The sequence below is a fragment of the Equus quagga genome, chromosome 13 (assembly GCF_021613505.1).
Source record: "Equus quagga isolate Etosha38 chromosome 13, UCLA_HA_Equagga_1.0, whole genome shotgun sequence".
NCBI classification, from domain to species: Eukaryota; Metazoa; Chordata; class Mammalia; order Perissodactyla; family Equidae; genus Equus; species Equus quagga.
The window spans coordinates 54,674,617-54,689,333 of record NC_060279.1 but is presented as its reverse complement, the minus strand read 5'-3'; the positions used below and the strand labels follow the sequence as shown (position 1 = coordinate 54,689,333).

At 49.1% G+C, this 14,717-nt stretch overlaps 1 protein-coding gene and 1 long non-coding RNA gene across 2 annotated transcripts in view; one reads left to right on the top strand and one right to left on the bottom strand.

Annotated features, from left to right (window-relative positions):
• Nucleotides 1-4,905: 4,905 nt before the first annotated feature.
• LOC124250678 (uncharacterized) lies at nt 4,906-12,155 on the bottom strand. Its single transcript, XR_006891594.1, has 3 exons — nt 12,021-12,155; nt 6,978-7,663; nt 4,906-5,193 (listed from the first exon to the last, which is right to left on the bottom strand). It is a non-coding gene; the product is annotated as an uncharacterized LOC124250678 (long non-coding RNA).
• Nucleotides 11,996-14,717, top strand: part of GOT2 (glutamic-oxaloacetic transaminase 2) — a 22,717-nt gene continuing 19,995 nt past the window's right edge. The window contains exon 1 of the mRNA XM_046682785.1: nt 11,996-12,196. Within this exon, the coding sequence (XP_046538741.1) occupies nt 12,108-12,196 (89 nt within the window). The 5' untranslated portion in view covers nt 11,996-12,107. The remainder of the gene's footprint in view (nt 12,197-14,717) is intronic.

The window sequence follows — 14,717 nt, the reverse complement described above, 5'->3', positions numbered from 1 at the left end:
TGAATAGCCGGGGCCATCTTCAATTAGTTCGATAGAGGTTTTCTGGCATGATCACAAGGCACTCATATACCTTTATCCCTCCCTTCTCCCCATCGTAACCCGTTTTCAGGAAAATATAAAGGTGGTCATTTACATCTGTAGTAGAAAGTGTCTTCGCCCACGTCATTCATCCATTAATTTATTTATTTTCCTAGTACTTTCACTTGCCCAAGGTCAAATAATTTGTCCATTAAGCTTCAATTTCTGTTTCACTGTTGGGAGACAAGTGTCCCTGGATTTCTCACTTTGTGGATGGTTTGGGCCTTCTGAACAAAAGATACGTTTGAATAGCAAACAACCTGAAAATCTAGAAGTATGTTCTCACCTGAGACATGTGGAGATTACCTCTGGAGATATCCCAAGGTAGTGAAGGTATGCCTTTTCCTTCCCTCTCCCTAGGAGGAGCTTCGCTCACATTCCAGGGTAGTGAGTAATCTCTCTCCAGAGGGGACGTCGGATAGGTCACCAGTTTCCTAATCTCAGGGCTCCTCTCCTGGGGGGCACCCCACTGCACGTGCAGGTAACATCCGGCCCTCGTCACATTTCCCTGTGGAATCTGGAGCCTGGGGAAATGCTGCCCTGGCTGCTGTTTTTGCTGAGAGTAATGCATCACCTGTGTCGCTGACCCAGGGGTTTCATGTCTTCTGTCAGTATATGTGTATAAAACTGTGACAGGCTAACTTGTAAGCTTGCAAATAAGGTAAAATCTCAGACCTTTCACAATTTCTCACTTAACATTTTGTAAAACGGATAACAGTGCCATCACTTAGGGTTTTAATCCAGACCATGTGAAACAATGCACGTAAAGCACTTAGCTCTTGTCAGTCTCTGTGCCTTACCGTATTTATTAATCACTCCATTGGAGACACAAAGTTAAGCACTAGGAACACAGTAGGAAACAAGAGAGGGATTTGGTTCTGGGATTTCTGTCTGAAAATCTGAGTTTGAGTCCTGGTTCCACCAGAAATCAGTTTTGTGACCTCAAACAAGTCCCTTCTCTCTCAGAGCCTCTGTATTCTCATCTGTAAAATTAGACTACTGAAGGAGGTCAACATTTAAAAGATTTATTCCCAGGAACAATAGACTCATGAGATTATTCTTGGGGAAAAAAGGGTTCCACGGTCGAAAAAGTCTGGGAAACTTTGCATCTTGTATATCTCCCCTAGAAATCTAAAATGCATGCAATAAAAACTCTGAGAAGCCCTGCTGAAAAGAAACTGGTTTGATTTGAATTAAGCCAAGGTTTCCAAAAGGCATTTAACCACCTTTTTTCTTCGTGATAGCAAATTAGCATTCCCTAGATTGTACTGTAGGAAATGCTGAACGAGATGATCTGAGAGTCTTTTCGACATTAACAATCTTTTTTCTCTCTGTCACCGTTACCTACATCTCATGTTTCTTTCTGTAGTTTCAGGCTCAGCTGTGAACGGGGAAGGTCTTCCTATTGAGGGGCCACACTTGTCACTCCTAAATCACATGGCATAGGCAACTGACAGGTCTGTATTTACACAGAGCCATGCCAGTAAAATACGCCCATTAGCGAGGGCACAAAGGCGGCGTGAGATTGGAAGTTTGTAAATGAGCTTCTCAACGTTCTTATTGCCACCAACTCCCTTTGCTTTTTCTCTGTTCCTGGGAAGCCTTTTCTTTAGTAATCAGATGGAAGGGAAAACTTAGAACCAGAAGCCTTTTTCTGCCATCTAAGCAGCTAAACCCAGTAAGAGTGATGGTCTGGAGTCTGAAAGATTTGGATTCTGATTCTGCCTATACCATTAACTCACTCGATTTAAAGCAAGTCATCTTCCTTATCAAATCCTATGTTTTTTCCAACTGGAAAGTGAAGGGATTGAGCTGGTGTTTTCTGTGTTCTCACGAAGTCTGAGATTGTTGTTTCATTCTGAATAAACGGCATCCACAGTAGCCATCTGACCCCGTGTAGCCTACAGGAGCCTCTCTAGCCACCAACAAGGACCAACTGGAGATGGGAACAGCTCAAGACCATCTGGGTCTTTTCAAGAAGGCTGCACCACACCCCTCATGGTCAATGGCCTCACTGATGTCACCCTTACTCTTTGGGAAATGCTCTCTCCAATTTGAGGGACAGCCTGTGCCCAGTAAAATCAACAGCTTGGACTGTTGTGATCCTGATATTTTCTTTCTTTTTTAATAATTAAAAAATCGGGAGCTGGCCCCATGGCCAAGTGGTTAAGTTCTCCCTCCACTTCGGGGTCCAGGGTTTCGCCAGTTTTGATCCTGGGCGTGGACCTAGCACTGCTCAAGCCATGCTGAGGTGGCGTCCCACACAGCAGAGCTAGAAGGACCTACAACTAGAATATGCAACTATGTACTGGGGGGCTTTGGGGAGAAGAAGAAGAAAAAAGAAGATTGGCAACAGATGTTAGTTCAGATGCCAATCTTTAAAAGAAAAAAATCAACAAGAATCCTCATTTAAGTTATGTGAAGGGGTTTACTCCAACCCACAAAAGCAATGAGAGCTAGACCTGGGCCTGGAAGTGGGGCCAGACACAACGGACTTGATTAAGGCAGGAGAAGAGCTTCAAGTTTGAAGTGAAGGTTTGTTCTTACTCTTTTTGTGGCTCTGTCAGGTCCTGAGCATGATTCAAGCATAATTTGTCTGGGGAATTAAATGCCCTGACTGTGTACATTGGCTTCTACTGTGCTTAGGAGGAGCTCAAATCCTCTTAACTACTGAGCCCAAGGAATCTCTCCCCAGGGAGCCTCCAGCCTTGGCTTTGTGGTCGCTGACGCCCCCCCTCCCTCTGCCCTCCCCACTGTCAGCTGAGAGAGGCCTAGGGCTTGTCTCAATTCCCTCAGTCTCCCCCTCAGGGCTGCACACTTGCAAGGAGAGGAACATTGAAGACCTGGTCAGACCTGACTTTGTCAATCTGTGACCTTGAGCCAGTCTTGTGACTTCTCTGGGTCTCAGACACCTTCTTCTTCTGTAAAGACAGGGCTGATAACCCTGCCACGAAACCTCATCATACTGCTGGTGAGACAGCTCTCGCCCCTCCCCAACTGGTTCTGTAGTATCTGGCAGCATCTTGACTTTGTCTGACTATCTGCATCTCGTTCTCTGATGTCTTCCAGCCTCGACAAGTGCTGCTCCTTCATCCTGGTAACATCCTTCCTTTTTTTGTTGTTTTTTTGTTTAATAAACTTTTACTCATTCTTCTAGAGTTAGGTCAAGTGTTTTCTCCTCCAAGTGGTTTTTTCTGACACCCCGGGCTAGGTGTTTCTGTCCTGCACTCCTCTGGCAGCGGCGTCTGTACTCACATTTGTCAGTGCACTTAGAGAATCTGAAATCATGGTTCTCACCTTCAAGATGCTCACAGGCTTGTGACAGATGCAGCATATTCTTTTATAATTGTCCTTTGTGGCCATGTCCCCCTAGGGTGGCTAACACTCCAGGCACATAACGGCTGACTGTTGAGAGTCAAGGCACACGGGGTGCAGAGAGCACCAAGGCAGTAAAAGGATCCAAGGGCTGTGGGTGCAGCCCTGGCATTGTCTGTGACATGGGAGGAGGCCAGCATCTGCCTTTCTCTGTTGGTGGGCAGATCCTGCAAGGCCTCCTCAAGGGTTATGTGGAGGGGATTGGACTCTATCTTGAGGAGCCTCTGAAGGGTTTTAACCAAGGGAGAGACATGATTAGCCATATGTTTTAGAAGGATCCCGCTGGCTGTTCCACGGGGAATGTCCTGAAGAAGCAAGACCTCAAACAGTCCGGTGAGGGGCTTTTGGTATGACCCAAGAGAAGGCTGATGGCGGTGGCCATGTGGATGGCAAGAGGAGGTGGCTTCGGCTTCCTGGAATAAGGAGACACAGCTGGGCTGAATCCCAGCCTGCCCCTCCCTGGCTATGGACTTTGGACACCAACTTCACAGCACCACCATGAGGAATAAGTGAAGGAATGAGTGTTTTAGTAGTAGTAGTAGCATTTCGGACGTGTTCTGGAGGTCGGCCAGGAAGTACGGGAGGTGAGGGAGAGCCGGATCGAGGATGACTCCTGAATTTCTGGCTGAAGGAAATGGGTGAGTAAGTCCGAAATGACTCAACAGTGAGCGTGTCAGGTCTTGCGATAGGCAGGAGGAGGACATATTTGGGATCTGCAGGTGGAATATGTTTGGGCTCTCACCTTTCAGCCCTGGCTGGCTCTGACACCTGGTCCTCATGCCCATGGGCAGGGCAGGGTGATCCCAGCACAGGGAGCCAGAAAGGGTAGAACTGATCAGAAAAAACAACGAGCCAACTATCCGAAGGCTGGGCCCTATCAGAGGGGCTCCGTGTGACCCTGGGTGAGTCACTCCACCGTCTGGGGCCTGAGCTCACACACGTGTGAATAGGGGAGACGACTGTGCCCCACTCTGGTCTCTCAGACACTGAGAGCCATGAAGTACAGATGAGGATGTTGAAATATGTCTTCCTTCAAGGTCCCACTTACGTGCCACCTCCTCCATGTCACCCTTCCTAATCCCCAAGCCAGAGCAACTCCTCTCCACTCTGGGCTCCTAGAACCCCACCCTCCCAGCATCTACTGGGCTGTGTCTGGCCTCTGCCCACCCCACAGCCCCTGGCACAACACTGGCACGCACAGGCACTCCCTGCTACGCGTGCTGCTCTGCTCCTCCTCCCTGCAAGCAGCCAGCACGAGCCCAGGGCTCGTCCAGAACCTGCACCTCCTGCTGTCATGATCCTGGCTGACAGGAGAACTGGGGTCTTTCTGGTGAAAAGTCTGAGTGTGAAGCAGAACAAAGGGGAATTGAGACACACCCAGGGGCTGCACATGGGGAGCCAAAGACGGACAGCACTAATAAAGTATTTTTAAGTCATTTATTAAAATCCTTATAGTTAGCAAGTGGAGGTAGGGGGATGTACTTTTCCAGAGTAATTTCACATACACAGAAAAGTGTTTGGAGACACTCTGTGAGCCGGTGGGTGAGGTTTCTAGAGGGTCCACTAGCCAGAGCCCAGGATGCTCTGCAGGGGCTTGGGAGATGCTCTCCCACCCTGAGGAGGGGCAGAGTCACCAGAAACTCTCTCCTGCCTTCAGCTAGGAGGAGGCTGACTGTGGGAGGGCAGTGCCTGCCCCAGCCTCTTCCTCTGCGGCTCTGCACTTCCCTGGGGCAGGCTGGCCTGGAGGACAAAGGTGGTAGTGATACAAAAGGCCCTGGTCACTCCAAAGAAGGGCTACTTCTTCAGATGAGAGCGGCCCTCTCCACCAGCACAATCCCCACCCCCACCAAGGCCCCTGAGGCAGCCCAGCCTCCTCTGGCCTCTTCAGGAACAGGCCCCAGGGCTTCTTATCTGATGGATTTGGAAGCCGGCACACATCCACTCCCCACCACTCCCACATACAGAATCCCCGCACGCAAACAGGCACACTCATAGACACCTGCACAGAGACATGCCCCTCACTGACTTCCATGTACACACACAAATGCAAACACAACAAGGTCACACTGAAACACATTCACCCCAATGCACATGCACGCCCCCCAGAGACTCCAAAGACAGGTATGTTCACATACAGCTACTCACACACACACACACATGCAACCCACGTACACGTGGGCACCTCACAAGTACGCTCCTTACACATTTTATATAAACATTTGTGTAGCAGATGCTGTGGAGTGCTGCTCAGATCCCCTGCCCCCTTTCCACCGAAGCTTCCGCTTGCCCAGCAAGGTCCCTCAGCAGGAAGGAGGCAGAGGGAGCAGAGGAGGGGAATCGACGCAGAGGGATCACGCCAGGCCCCAGTTCAGGACAACTCTTCAGGACTGTTACAGCCCAGAGCCTCTGCCAGTGCTTCTCCCCCTCCCCACCCCGGGTCCTCCACTCCCCATGGGTGCTGATGTAACCGCGGGCCCTCCAGGACCAGCTCAACTGACCCCACCTGACCAACAGAGTAATTAAGAATGCTTTTTCAGGAACTGAAACCCCTTGTCCAGTTCACGCCAGTTGAGACCACCAAACCATCAACTGGGCCCGCAAAAAGGCTCAGTAAGTGAACTGTGTGTGTGTGTGTGTGTGTGTGTGAGGAAGGGTGGGCCTGAGCTAACATCTGTTGCCAATCTTCCTCTTTTTTTTTTTTGCTTAAGGAAGATCGGCCCTGAGCGAACATCTGTGCCAATTGTCCTCTATTTTGTATGCGGGACACCACCACGGCATGGCTTGATGAGTGGTGTAGGTCTGTACCCGGGATCCGAACCTACGACCCAGGCCACTGAAGCGGAGTGCATGAACTTATCCACTACATCACTGGGCCAGCCCTTTGATAAGTAAACTCTTTGACATCAGGAGCTAAGAACGCCACCCTCAGATCATGGTAATGCTGCCATTTTGTGAACATGCATCCTATGAAGAGCCATGCAGCTTACCTACGCTTGTACAGATCATCAATTACCTCACATCTCCTCACCTCCAATCATCTATTCCCACACCTCAGACCACCCCACACCCTACCCCATAAATATCCCTGAGCCCCTACTTTCGGAGAGACAGATCTGAGAGTGGTTCTCCCACCTCCTTGTTTGGTTGCCCTGTAGTTAGAACCCTCTCTCTGCTACAGTCTCGTCCCCTCGGTGACTGGCTTTCTGGGCAATGGGCAAAAATGAACCTGGTTCAGTTAACACTGATCGCCACAGCACTCCCCAATATGGTGTGCGTCTGTGCAAAACTCTCCCTTTCTTTAAGCTGCCCTCAGTCTTCTGGCCTGGGGAGACTAGATCTTTTCTGGCCACAGCCTGAAGGCTGACCTGCAGCACCGATCCAATAGCCTAGGCCTGGAGTGGAGGCCCAGAGATGATTCCTGGACAACCCGCCAAAGGACTGACTCAGGGCAGAGAACAGATCAGGAGATCCTCGCAGACAAATGCCTTTGGCGCTGAAATTGGTAAAAGGAATCTACCCCTCACCTGTGCTTTTGTCTCTGGTCTCGAACCCCAGTTGGCTATGTGACTTCAGGCAACACTTCCCTCTTTTGGCCTCAGGTTTTCCATTGATATAGTGGGAACTCTGGAGTTTGGGACACAGGCTTCCTGTGACATCTATAAAAGACTGGCAAGGCATAGCTTAGATCTATGCTGCTCAAAATGTGATCTACCGACCAGCAGCATGGGTCTCACCTGGAGCTTGTTAGGAAAGCAGAATGGCAGACCCCACCCAAGACCGGTTGAATCAGAATGTGCATGGTAACAAGATCCCTGGTGATTCTGATGCCCCTGACAGTGTGAGAAGCACTGTCCTAAAAGAGCTCTGAAAGGCCTTCCAGTCTCTAGACTCCTACAGTCTACACCTTCAACAGGATTGGGGTGGGAAGTGTGGGGCTTTGGTTGAGAAGAGTTATTGACTTGCCTGCAAAGCCTTGTCTTTGTTGGTCCCTGGTGACTAGACAGTGCAATTCCAGGTAGCTTTCATAACTCCAGCAGAATTCCCAGCTGTTGGGCCAACCCTGGTGACCTAGTGGTTAAGTTCAGTGTGCTCCACTTTGGCGGCCCAGGTTCGGTTCCCAGCACAGACCATTCATCAGCAGGCATATGGTGGCAGCCCACATACAAGAAGAGGAAGACTGGCAACAGATGTTAGCTCCGGGTGAATCTTCCTAAGCAAAAAAAAAAAAAAAATTTCCAGCTGTGAGAAGAGTCATAACAATACAAATGAAGGTGAAGAAATGATTCCTCTGTGACTCAGGACCTCCTCCTATTAGACATTCCCCACCCCGTTTCACCCAGGAGAATCCAATAAACATCTGCATTTACCTGGGGTACCTGGGGGCAGCCCTTTCTGAGCTCATCCTAGAAACACTTCCTCTGGGTCCACCTGGAGGTGACCAGGAAATGGCAGAAAGGCCCCAGAAGCTCATGACAAGCAGAACAGAGCACATTGTCTAGTAATTTCTAAGTGCAGGAACCCAGTGCCCAGGAATGCCCAAGCCCACAGGTCACTCAGACTGCCTAGTCCAGGGGCTGGCACATTGTTTTATTAAAACTGATTTGAAAAAAAAACTGATGGACTTAAAACATACACATACGAGGGCTTACTCTGAAGTTCTTATGGTAAAATACAGAGAAACAGAGACATTATGGTTGACTGTGAATGCAGAGGTGGCTGCCAGAGGCTCCCTGACTGCAATGGCAGGTGGATGGCTTGAAGAATCTGCAGCTGTTAAGTGGCAGATAGGACCAAAACCTGAAATGCAGGATTCAGGAATCCTAGTAATTAATAGTGAAACTGGAGGCCAACTTGTTTTAACTATAATCAGTTAGTTGTCTATTTGCAAAAGTAGTTAGACAATGCTTTACTAAAACCCACCCTATAGATAACATCTCTGATGCTTGGGTCACCACGGTAATAGGTGCTTGCGTTTTTCAGGAACTGAGAGTTGACCCCTTGTCCAGTTCAGGCTGCTTAAGACCACTGACTCATCAACTGGGCCTGTGTGGATTACCAATAGGTGACCCTTTGACATCAAGGGGCCAAAAACTCCACCCTCAGATCATGCTAATGCCAACATTTTGTGAACATGCGTCCTATGAGGAGCCATGAAGTTTGACTATGCTTGCACAGGTCATCTGTTACCTCACTTCTCCTCTCCTCCAATCATCTATTCTCACACTTTAGACTACTCTGCCCCCTTATCCCATAAACAGCCCTAACCCCCATTTTTGGCAGATTTGAGACTGGTTCTCCTGTCACCTCACCTGGCTGTCCTGTGAATAAACCCTCTTTCTGCTGCAAATCTGTCATCTTGGTAATTGGCATAATTGTGCAGCGGGCAAAACAAACCCCGTTCAGTAACAATAGTAGGGTTCAGGGTGTAAAGTGGGAGAGCGAAAAAAAACCCAGGGAAATGGCCAGAAGGGATGATCAGTCAGAAGCGGGAAGCTGACCAGCCACAGCCTTCTCCTGGAGGGAGATTCAGGAGGTGGAGAGTCACTCTGACTGGAATGAGGAAGAAGGACAGGAGAAAGCAGGGGCAGCAGAGACAGGCTGGACAGTGAAGGGGGCACGGGCCATGCTCCTTCCTTCCCTCCTACTCACATACCCACATACCCACATACCCACATATCCACATACTCCACATATGGTGAAATACCACATGTCCTCAAAGTACAGATCAAATGCCACCTTCCCCATGAAGGCCTCCCCGATTTCCACAGCTGGCACCAAATCCTCCCTCCTTTGCCCTCCCCTGCCTCTTTCTCCTCCATCTGATCTTTGCCACAGTCTGCCTCCTCCTTTTATAGCTTCCTTAAAAGACAGCTAGTGGGTAGGCTGGCACCATGGCCGAGTGGTTGGGTTCACGAGCTCCACTTAGCTGGCCCAGGGTTTTGTCGGTCTGCGTCTAGGCGCGGACATGGCACCGCTCATCAGGCCATGCTGAGGCAGCGTCCCGCATAGCACAACCAGAGGGACCTACAGCTAGAATATACAACTACGTGCTGGGGGCTTGGGGGTGGGGAGGACGGGGAGGGGGACGGGGAGGGGGAGGAGGAGGAGAAGAAGGAGAAAAGAGAAGATGACAATAGATGTTAGGTCAGCTTCCAGCCTTTAAAAAAAAAAGATAGCTAGTGTATACCCTTTGCACTTTATTTTTGCCCCTTCCTTTAGACTCCTGCCTGGAATGGAGACGTGAATGCTGAAGTTGTGGCTACCATCTTGGACCACCAGGGCCACACCTGAGGGAGAACAGAGTCATAACCTGGAAGGTCGGGTCCCCGAGCACTTTGTAGGGCAGAAACGCCATGCCAGCCCTGGACTGCCTATCTCCAGATTTTTATGTGAGAGAAATAAGTTTTATCTTGTTTAAGGCAATTATTTTGGGTCTCTGTTCCTTGCAGACAATCCCAATTTTAACTGATACACTGGGAATTATTTCTGACTCTTTTTCCACCTCTCCCTGCATCTAATCACCAAACCCTTTTATTCTACCACCTTGATATGTCCCAGATCTGTAACCCTTTCTCCATCATTGCCACTCCTACCCGAGCTCAGACAATCAGAATTTCTTGCCTGGATTACTGTGTCAGCCTTTTTTCTAGCTAGTCTCCCTACCTCCTTGGTTGTCCTTTTCAATCCGTCTTTCATACCAGTAATTCAAATTAGCTTTCCTATGAGAAAGTTAAATATACATATTACAGAGATCAATATGGCAAATACCCACACCCAGATTGGTAACAACTGTTAATATTATCTGTAATTTTTTATGAAGTAAATATGACAGAGTTGTGTCATTCCTTCCACAAGGGCAAACACCCTCTCATGCCCTTTACATCCTGTACTGAACAGTATCCTTGCTGTATTTTTTCAAACTTTTACATACATTTATGAATGAGTGTATAGTATGGTTTTGTGTATCTGAAAATTTTATCTAAATGGTGTCATGTTATACCTATAGTTCTGCAACTTGCTTTTTTATGTTTCTGAGGTCTATCCATGATGATACCTACAAATTGAGTTCATTCATGTCAATAACTCTATAGCGTTCCATCATGAGACTGTAAGAGCAAATCTATTTCCTTATCAATGGGAAACTTGGTTGTTCCCTATGTTTTGCTTTTATAAACAATGCTTCACTGACATCCTTATACATGTGTGAGGTCTCTAGGGTCTATACCTGGAAGTATAATTGCTGGATCTTAGGGACAGAGATTGCTATGGGTTGAAACGTATCCTTCAAAAAGAGATATTGAAGTTCTAATTCCAGGTACCTGTGAATGTGACTTATTTGCAAATAGAGTCTTTATATCAAGTTAAGATGAAGCCATTAAGGTGGGCCCTAATCCAATATGACTGGTGTCCTTATAGGAAGAGAAGAGACACAGAGACACACACAGGGAGAGAACACCGTGTGAAGATGGAGGCAGAGATTGGCGTCACATGTCTCCAAACCAAGGAACTGCCAAGGATTGCTGGTAACTGCCAGAAGCTGAGAGAGAGGCCTGGAACAGACTTTGTTTGAGGGACTCCGGAAGGAATGAACTCTGCCAACACCTTGATTTTGGACTTTTAGCTTTCAGAACTATGAAAGAATAAATTTCTGTTGTTTCAAAGCATCCAGTTTGTGGTAATTTGTTCCAGAAGCTATAGGAAACTAATACAGTAGCGGAATTGAAAGTTGAGGCCTGCAGGAGCACAGCATGTGATCAGAGAGAGAGCTGATGAGTCTGAGACAGTAAATTGGGGCTGGACTGGGAAGCACCTAGAATGTGACCTTAGTGGACATCTGGACTTATGCATTCAGGCAATGTGATGCCACAGAGGATAAATTAAATCAGCAAGGGACATTCTATTTGGGTTTTAGAAAAGAGTGTCTGAGAAACAGCCCTTGTTTATAACAAGGGGCTTGTTTGAATCATTCAACTTCTGGGTTCTCAGATTCATTCGCTTTTTCCTCTAAAAGTGATTAATTCCCTTCACACAAGGATCTGACAAACACGTTTGTCATTAATAACCACAGGTTATTTTGTGCTTACTAAACCAGGGACTGTTTTTAGACATAATCAGCTAATCTCACTTAATCCTCACAAATGCCCCCATGAGATAGCCATGTTATCTTCTCCATTACAGGGACAAGGAAACATTCAAGAAGAAGGTGAGGTGATTTGCACTTGGGGAAAAATCCGGCTGAAAATTGAGGGTCGGCCCCCTTGGTTCCTGGCTGTATGGTTTTAGGCAAATTACTCCACTTCCATCAGCCTACCTTTCCCCATCTTCCCAATTGGCATGACAACAGCTACCTCTTCGGTCCGGTCCGTCGTGATTAAATGAATGAAGCGTTTCAAGCGCGCTAACCGCGATAAGCAGAGCCGTCCCCCTTTTCCGGGACCACGTGGCCCGGGCAGCGCTGACTCCGCGGCGGGGCCGACCCACGGCTCCGGCCGCCAGGGTGCGCTGTGACGCGGCTCGGGCTGGCGGACGGCCGCTCTAGCCTCGCCCGGGGAAGTCGTCGTCCTTACCTTCAGACGGAGCCCGCGCCTCCGTGTCCGCGCCCGCCGGCTCTCCGTTCCGTCCTGCAGCTGTCCACTGCCCTCTCGCCGCCCACCATGGCCCTGCTGCACTCCGGCCGCGTCCTGTCCGGGGTCGCCGCCGCCTTCCACCCAGGCCTCGCTGCCGCGGCTTCTGCCAGAGCCAGGTAAGCAGGGGAGACCGAGACGGAGCCGGGATGGTGGGCCCGCCCTGCCGAGCTCTGGGCGCCCCAGGACATCTGCCCACCCCCCGCAAGCACACGCACACGCACGCTTTCTCTGTTGCCCCTCGGCTTCACTGGGGGCTGATGATTGAGCGTCTGCCCCTCACAATGACCCTCGGGGTCCTACAGCCCTCCCCTCCGCTGTCCCCAGGACTGCAGGCGAGCGTGCCAACGCGTTCCCCTGGGTTAGGAAGTGTGGCCCTCTTCGGTGCCCAGACTCCCGTTCAAGGGGGGGTGGGTCCTGGGCCGCAGATTCGGCGCAAGGCGGGCGGAGGGGCGAGAGGAGAGCACGCGGCCTGCGGCGCCGGGCCGGCCTCGCGCCCATTGGCTGTGGCACCGGGGCCGCCTCGCGCCGATTGGCGGCGGCGCTGGGGGGCGCGTGTGCCCTTGACGTGCTGCCCTGGGGGACAGCGGGGCTCACCCGTCGTGGGCTCCCTGGGGACCGGTTGGCGTTGATAGGGCGGTGCTGGCGGCCGTTTGCGTGCCCGGGGCGGGGGGAGGAAGGTTCCCGGGGCTCTGGCTTTCAAGACCGGCTCTCCGCTCTGCGCTCCGTGACCTTGCCGCGCGGCATCCTCCCACCCTTGTGCCCGCCTGAGTCACCGGTGCCCTCCCCGCCCCCCCCCCCCCCCCCCCGGCCACTTGGCCTTTGGATGGAAAACGGTCGGGGTGTAGTGCACCTCCTTTTCTTTTTTAAGCCCTTCGGAGGTCTGGCCGTGGGGAAGCCGCCGCTCTTCCTCTCCATCTCACTCTACTCTTTTGAGTTAGTAAATATTTTGTCATCGCAGTTTCACAGAACCAGGCACTGGACCAGAGGCTGGTGAGAGAGAGAGACAGCGGTGAACGAGCCTGAGGCAGGGACAGGTGTCGCTCAGAAAATTATAAATGTGATTTCAATCGATGTGATAAGTGTTGCGGAGAAAAAGTACGCAGCGTTAAACGAGTTGGTAATTCCTTCCTAGTGGAGATCTGAGCCAGGCGGTTGATTCACTCAAGAAGCCTATTTGGGACAGAGTCCTTAAGGTCTGCCTAATCGAGAGCTGTCTCTCTAAACCACTCCGACCAGATATTAACTTCAAGGAGCAAAGCCATGGCCTCTGCTGGGGGGTGCCTTGCCTTCCTTTGGATGTATGCACGATGTCTAAGCCAGCAGAACAGTTTGTCCTGTCCAGAGCCCCACCCTCAGCAGTACGGTTTTGTCCAGGCTTTCATACTTTCTTGTCTCCCTGATTTGGTTCCTTCTTGGCCCACTGTCGAGTTTTGCTTTTTAAACCAGCCTACCTGGCAGACCGGAATTAGAGAGGTTATCATTTATGCACCAGTTTTGGAGAACAGAAAGGGTGCCTAAAGTTAGGGACAAGAGAAAGTCTGTTGCACCATAGTAGTCATCAATAATCTCTTGGTTTTTTGGATTTGGCTGGGTGGCCTGCAGCTCTACTTAAAGTGCTGGGTGAAAATCCTTATTAGTGTGACCTTTTAGTCATTCTTTCAGTTTGAGAGCCTGACTCATTTTTCTTTCCTGCCTTTTCCTCATTAGAATGTAAGTTCCGTGAGAGCTGTACCTAGTACTTTGTTCACTGATCTGTCTCAGCACTTAAACAGGCCCTGGCATGTCTTTCAAATGGAATATTTTTATTTTGAAGCCTTGATTTTTAGATTAGTGCAACAGCAACAAATGTGACGTTTTAATATTGTATTTTAGATCCAAGTGTAAACCTGTAGGGGAACCACAGTGGTGCAAAATGTGTACAAAAAAATAAAATCTGCAAATATTTGAGCGCCTGCCGCTGAGGAAGTACTGTTCAGATTTGAACAGTGATCACGTGAGTGGATGATAGAACCTGAGGCCATATCTGGCCGTGAGTGGTAGCTATTCAGGCACCAGGGCAGTCAGAACCTGCACTCTCGCCATGGCAGAAGTGACCTTTACCCAAAGCCAAATGGTGAAAGTGGAAAACGTTTAAAATAAACTCAAGTAATTGAAGTTTCTTTTTTTAAAAACAGCTCATTCTAATACAGTGAAACCTTGGCAGTTGGTATTCTGAAAAACTAAGGATTTGTCCTATGAAATGCTTAATTTTCATACGTGGGTCATTTATTTTATTTACTATTTTATTGAGGTAACGTTGGTTTATAACATTATATAAATTTCAGTTGTGCATCCTTATATTTTGATTTCTGCATAGACTACATCATGTTCACCATATGTTCATGTTCAAAGACTATCATCTGTCACCATACATATGTGCACTATTACCCCATTCTCACTCCTCCTTTTCCCCTTCCCCTCCAGTAATCACCAGTCTAACCTCTGTGTCCATGTGTTTGTTTGTTGTTTTCATCTTCTACTTTTGAGTGAAATCATGTGGTATTTGACTTTCTCCATCTGACTTATTTTGCTTAGCATGATACTCTCAAGGTCTATCTATGTCACAAATGACAAGATTTCATCTTTTTTATGGCTGAG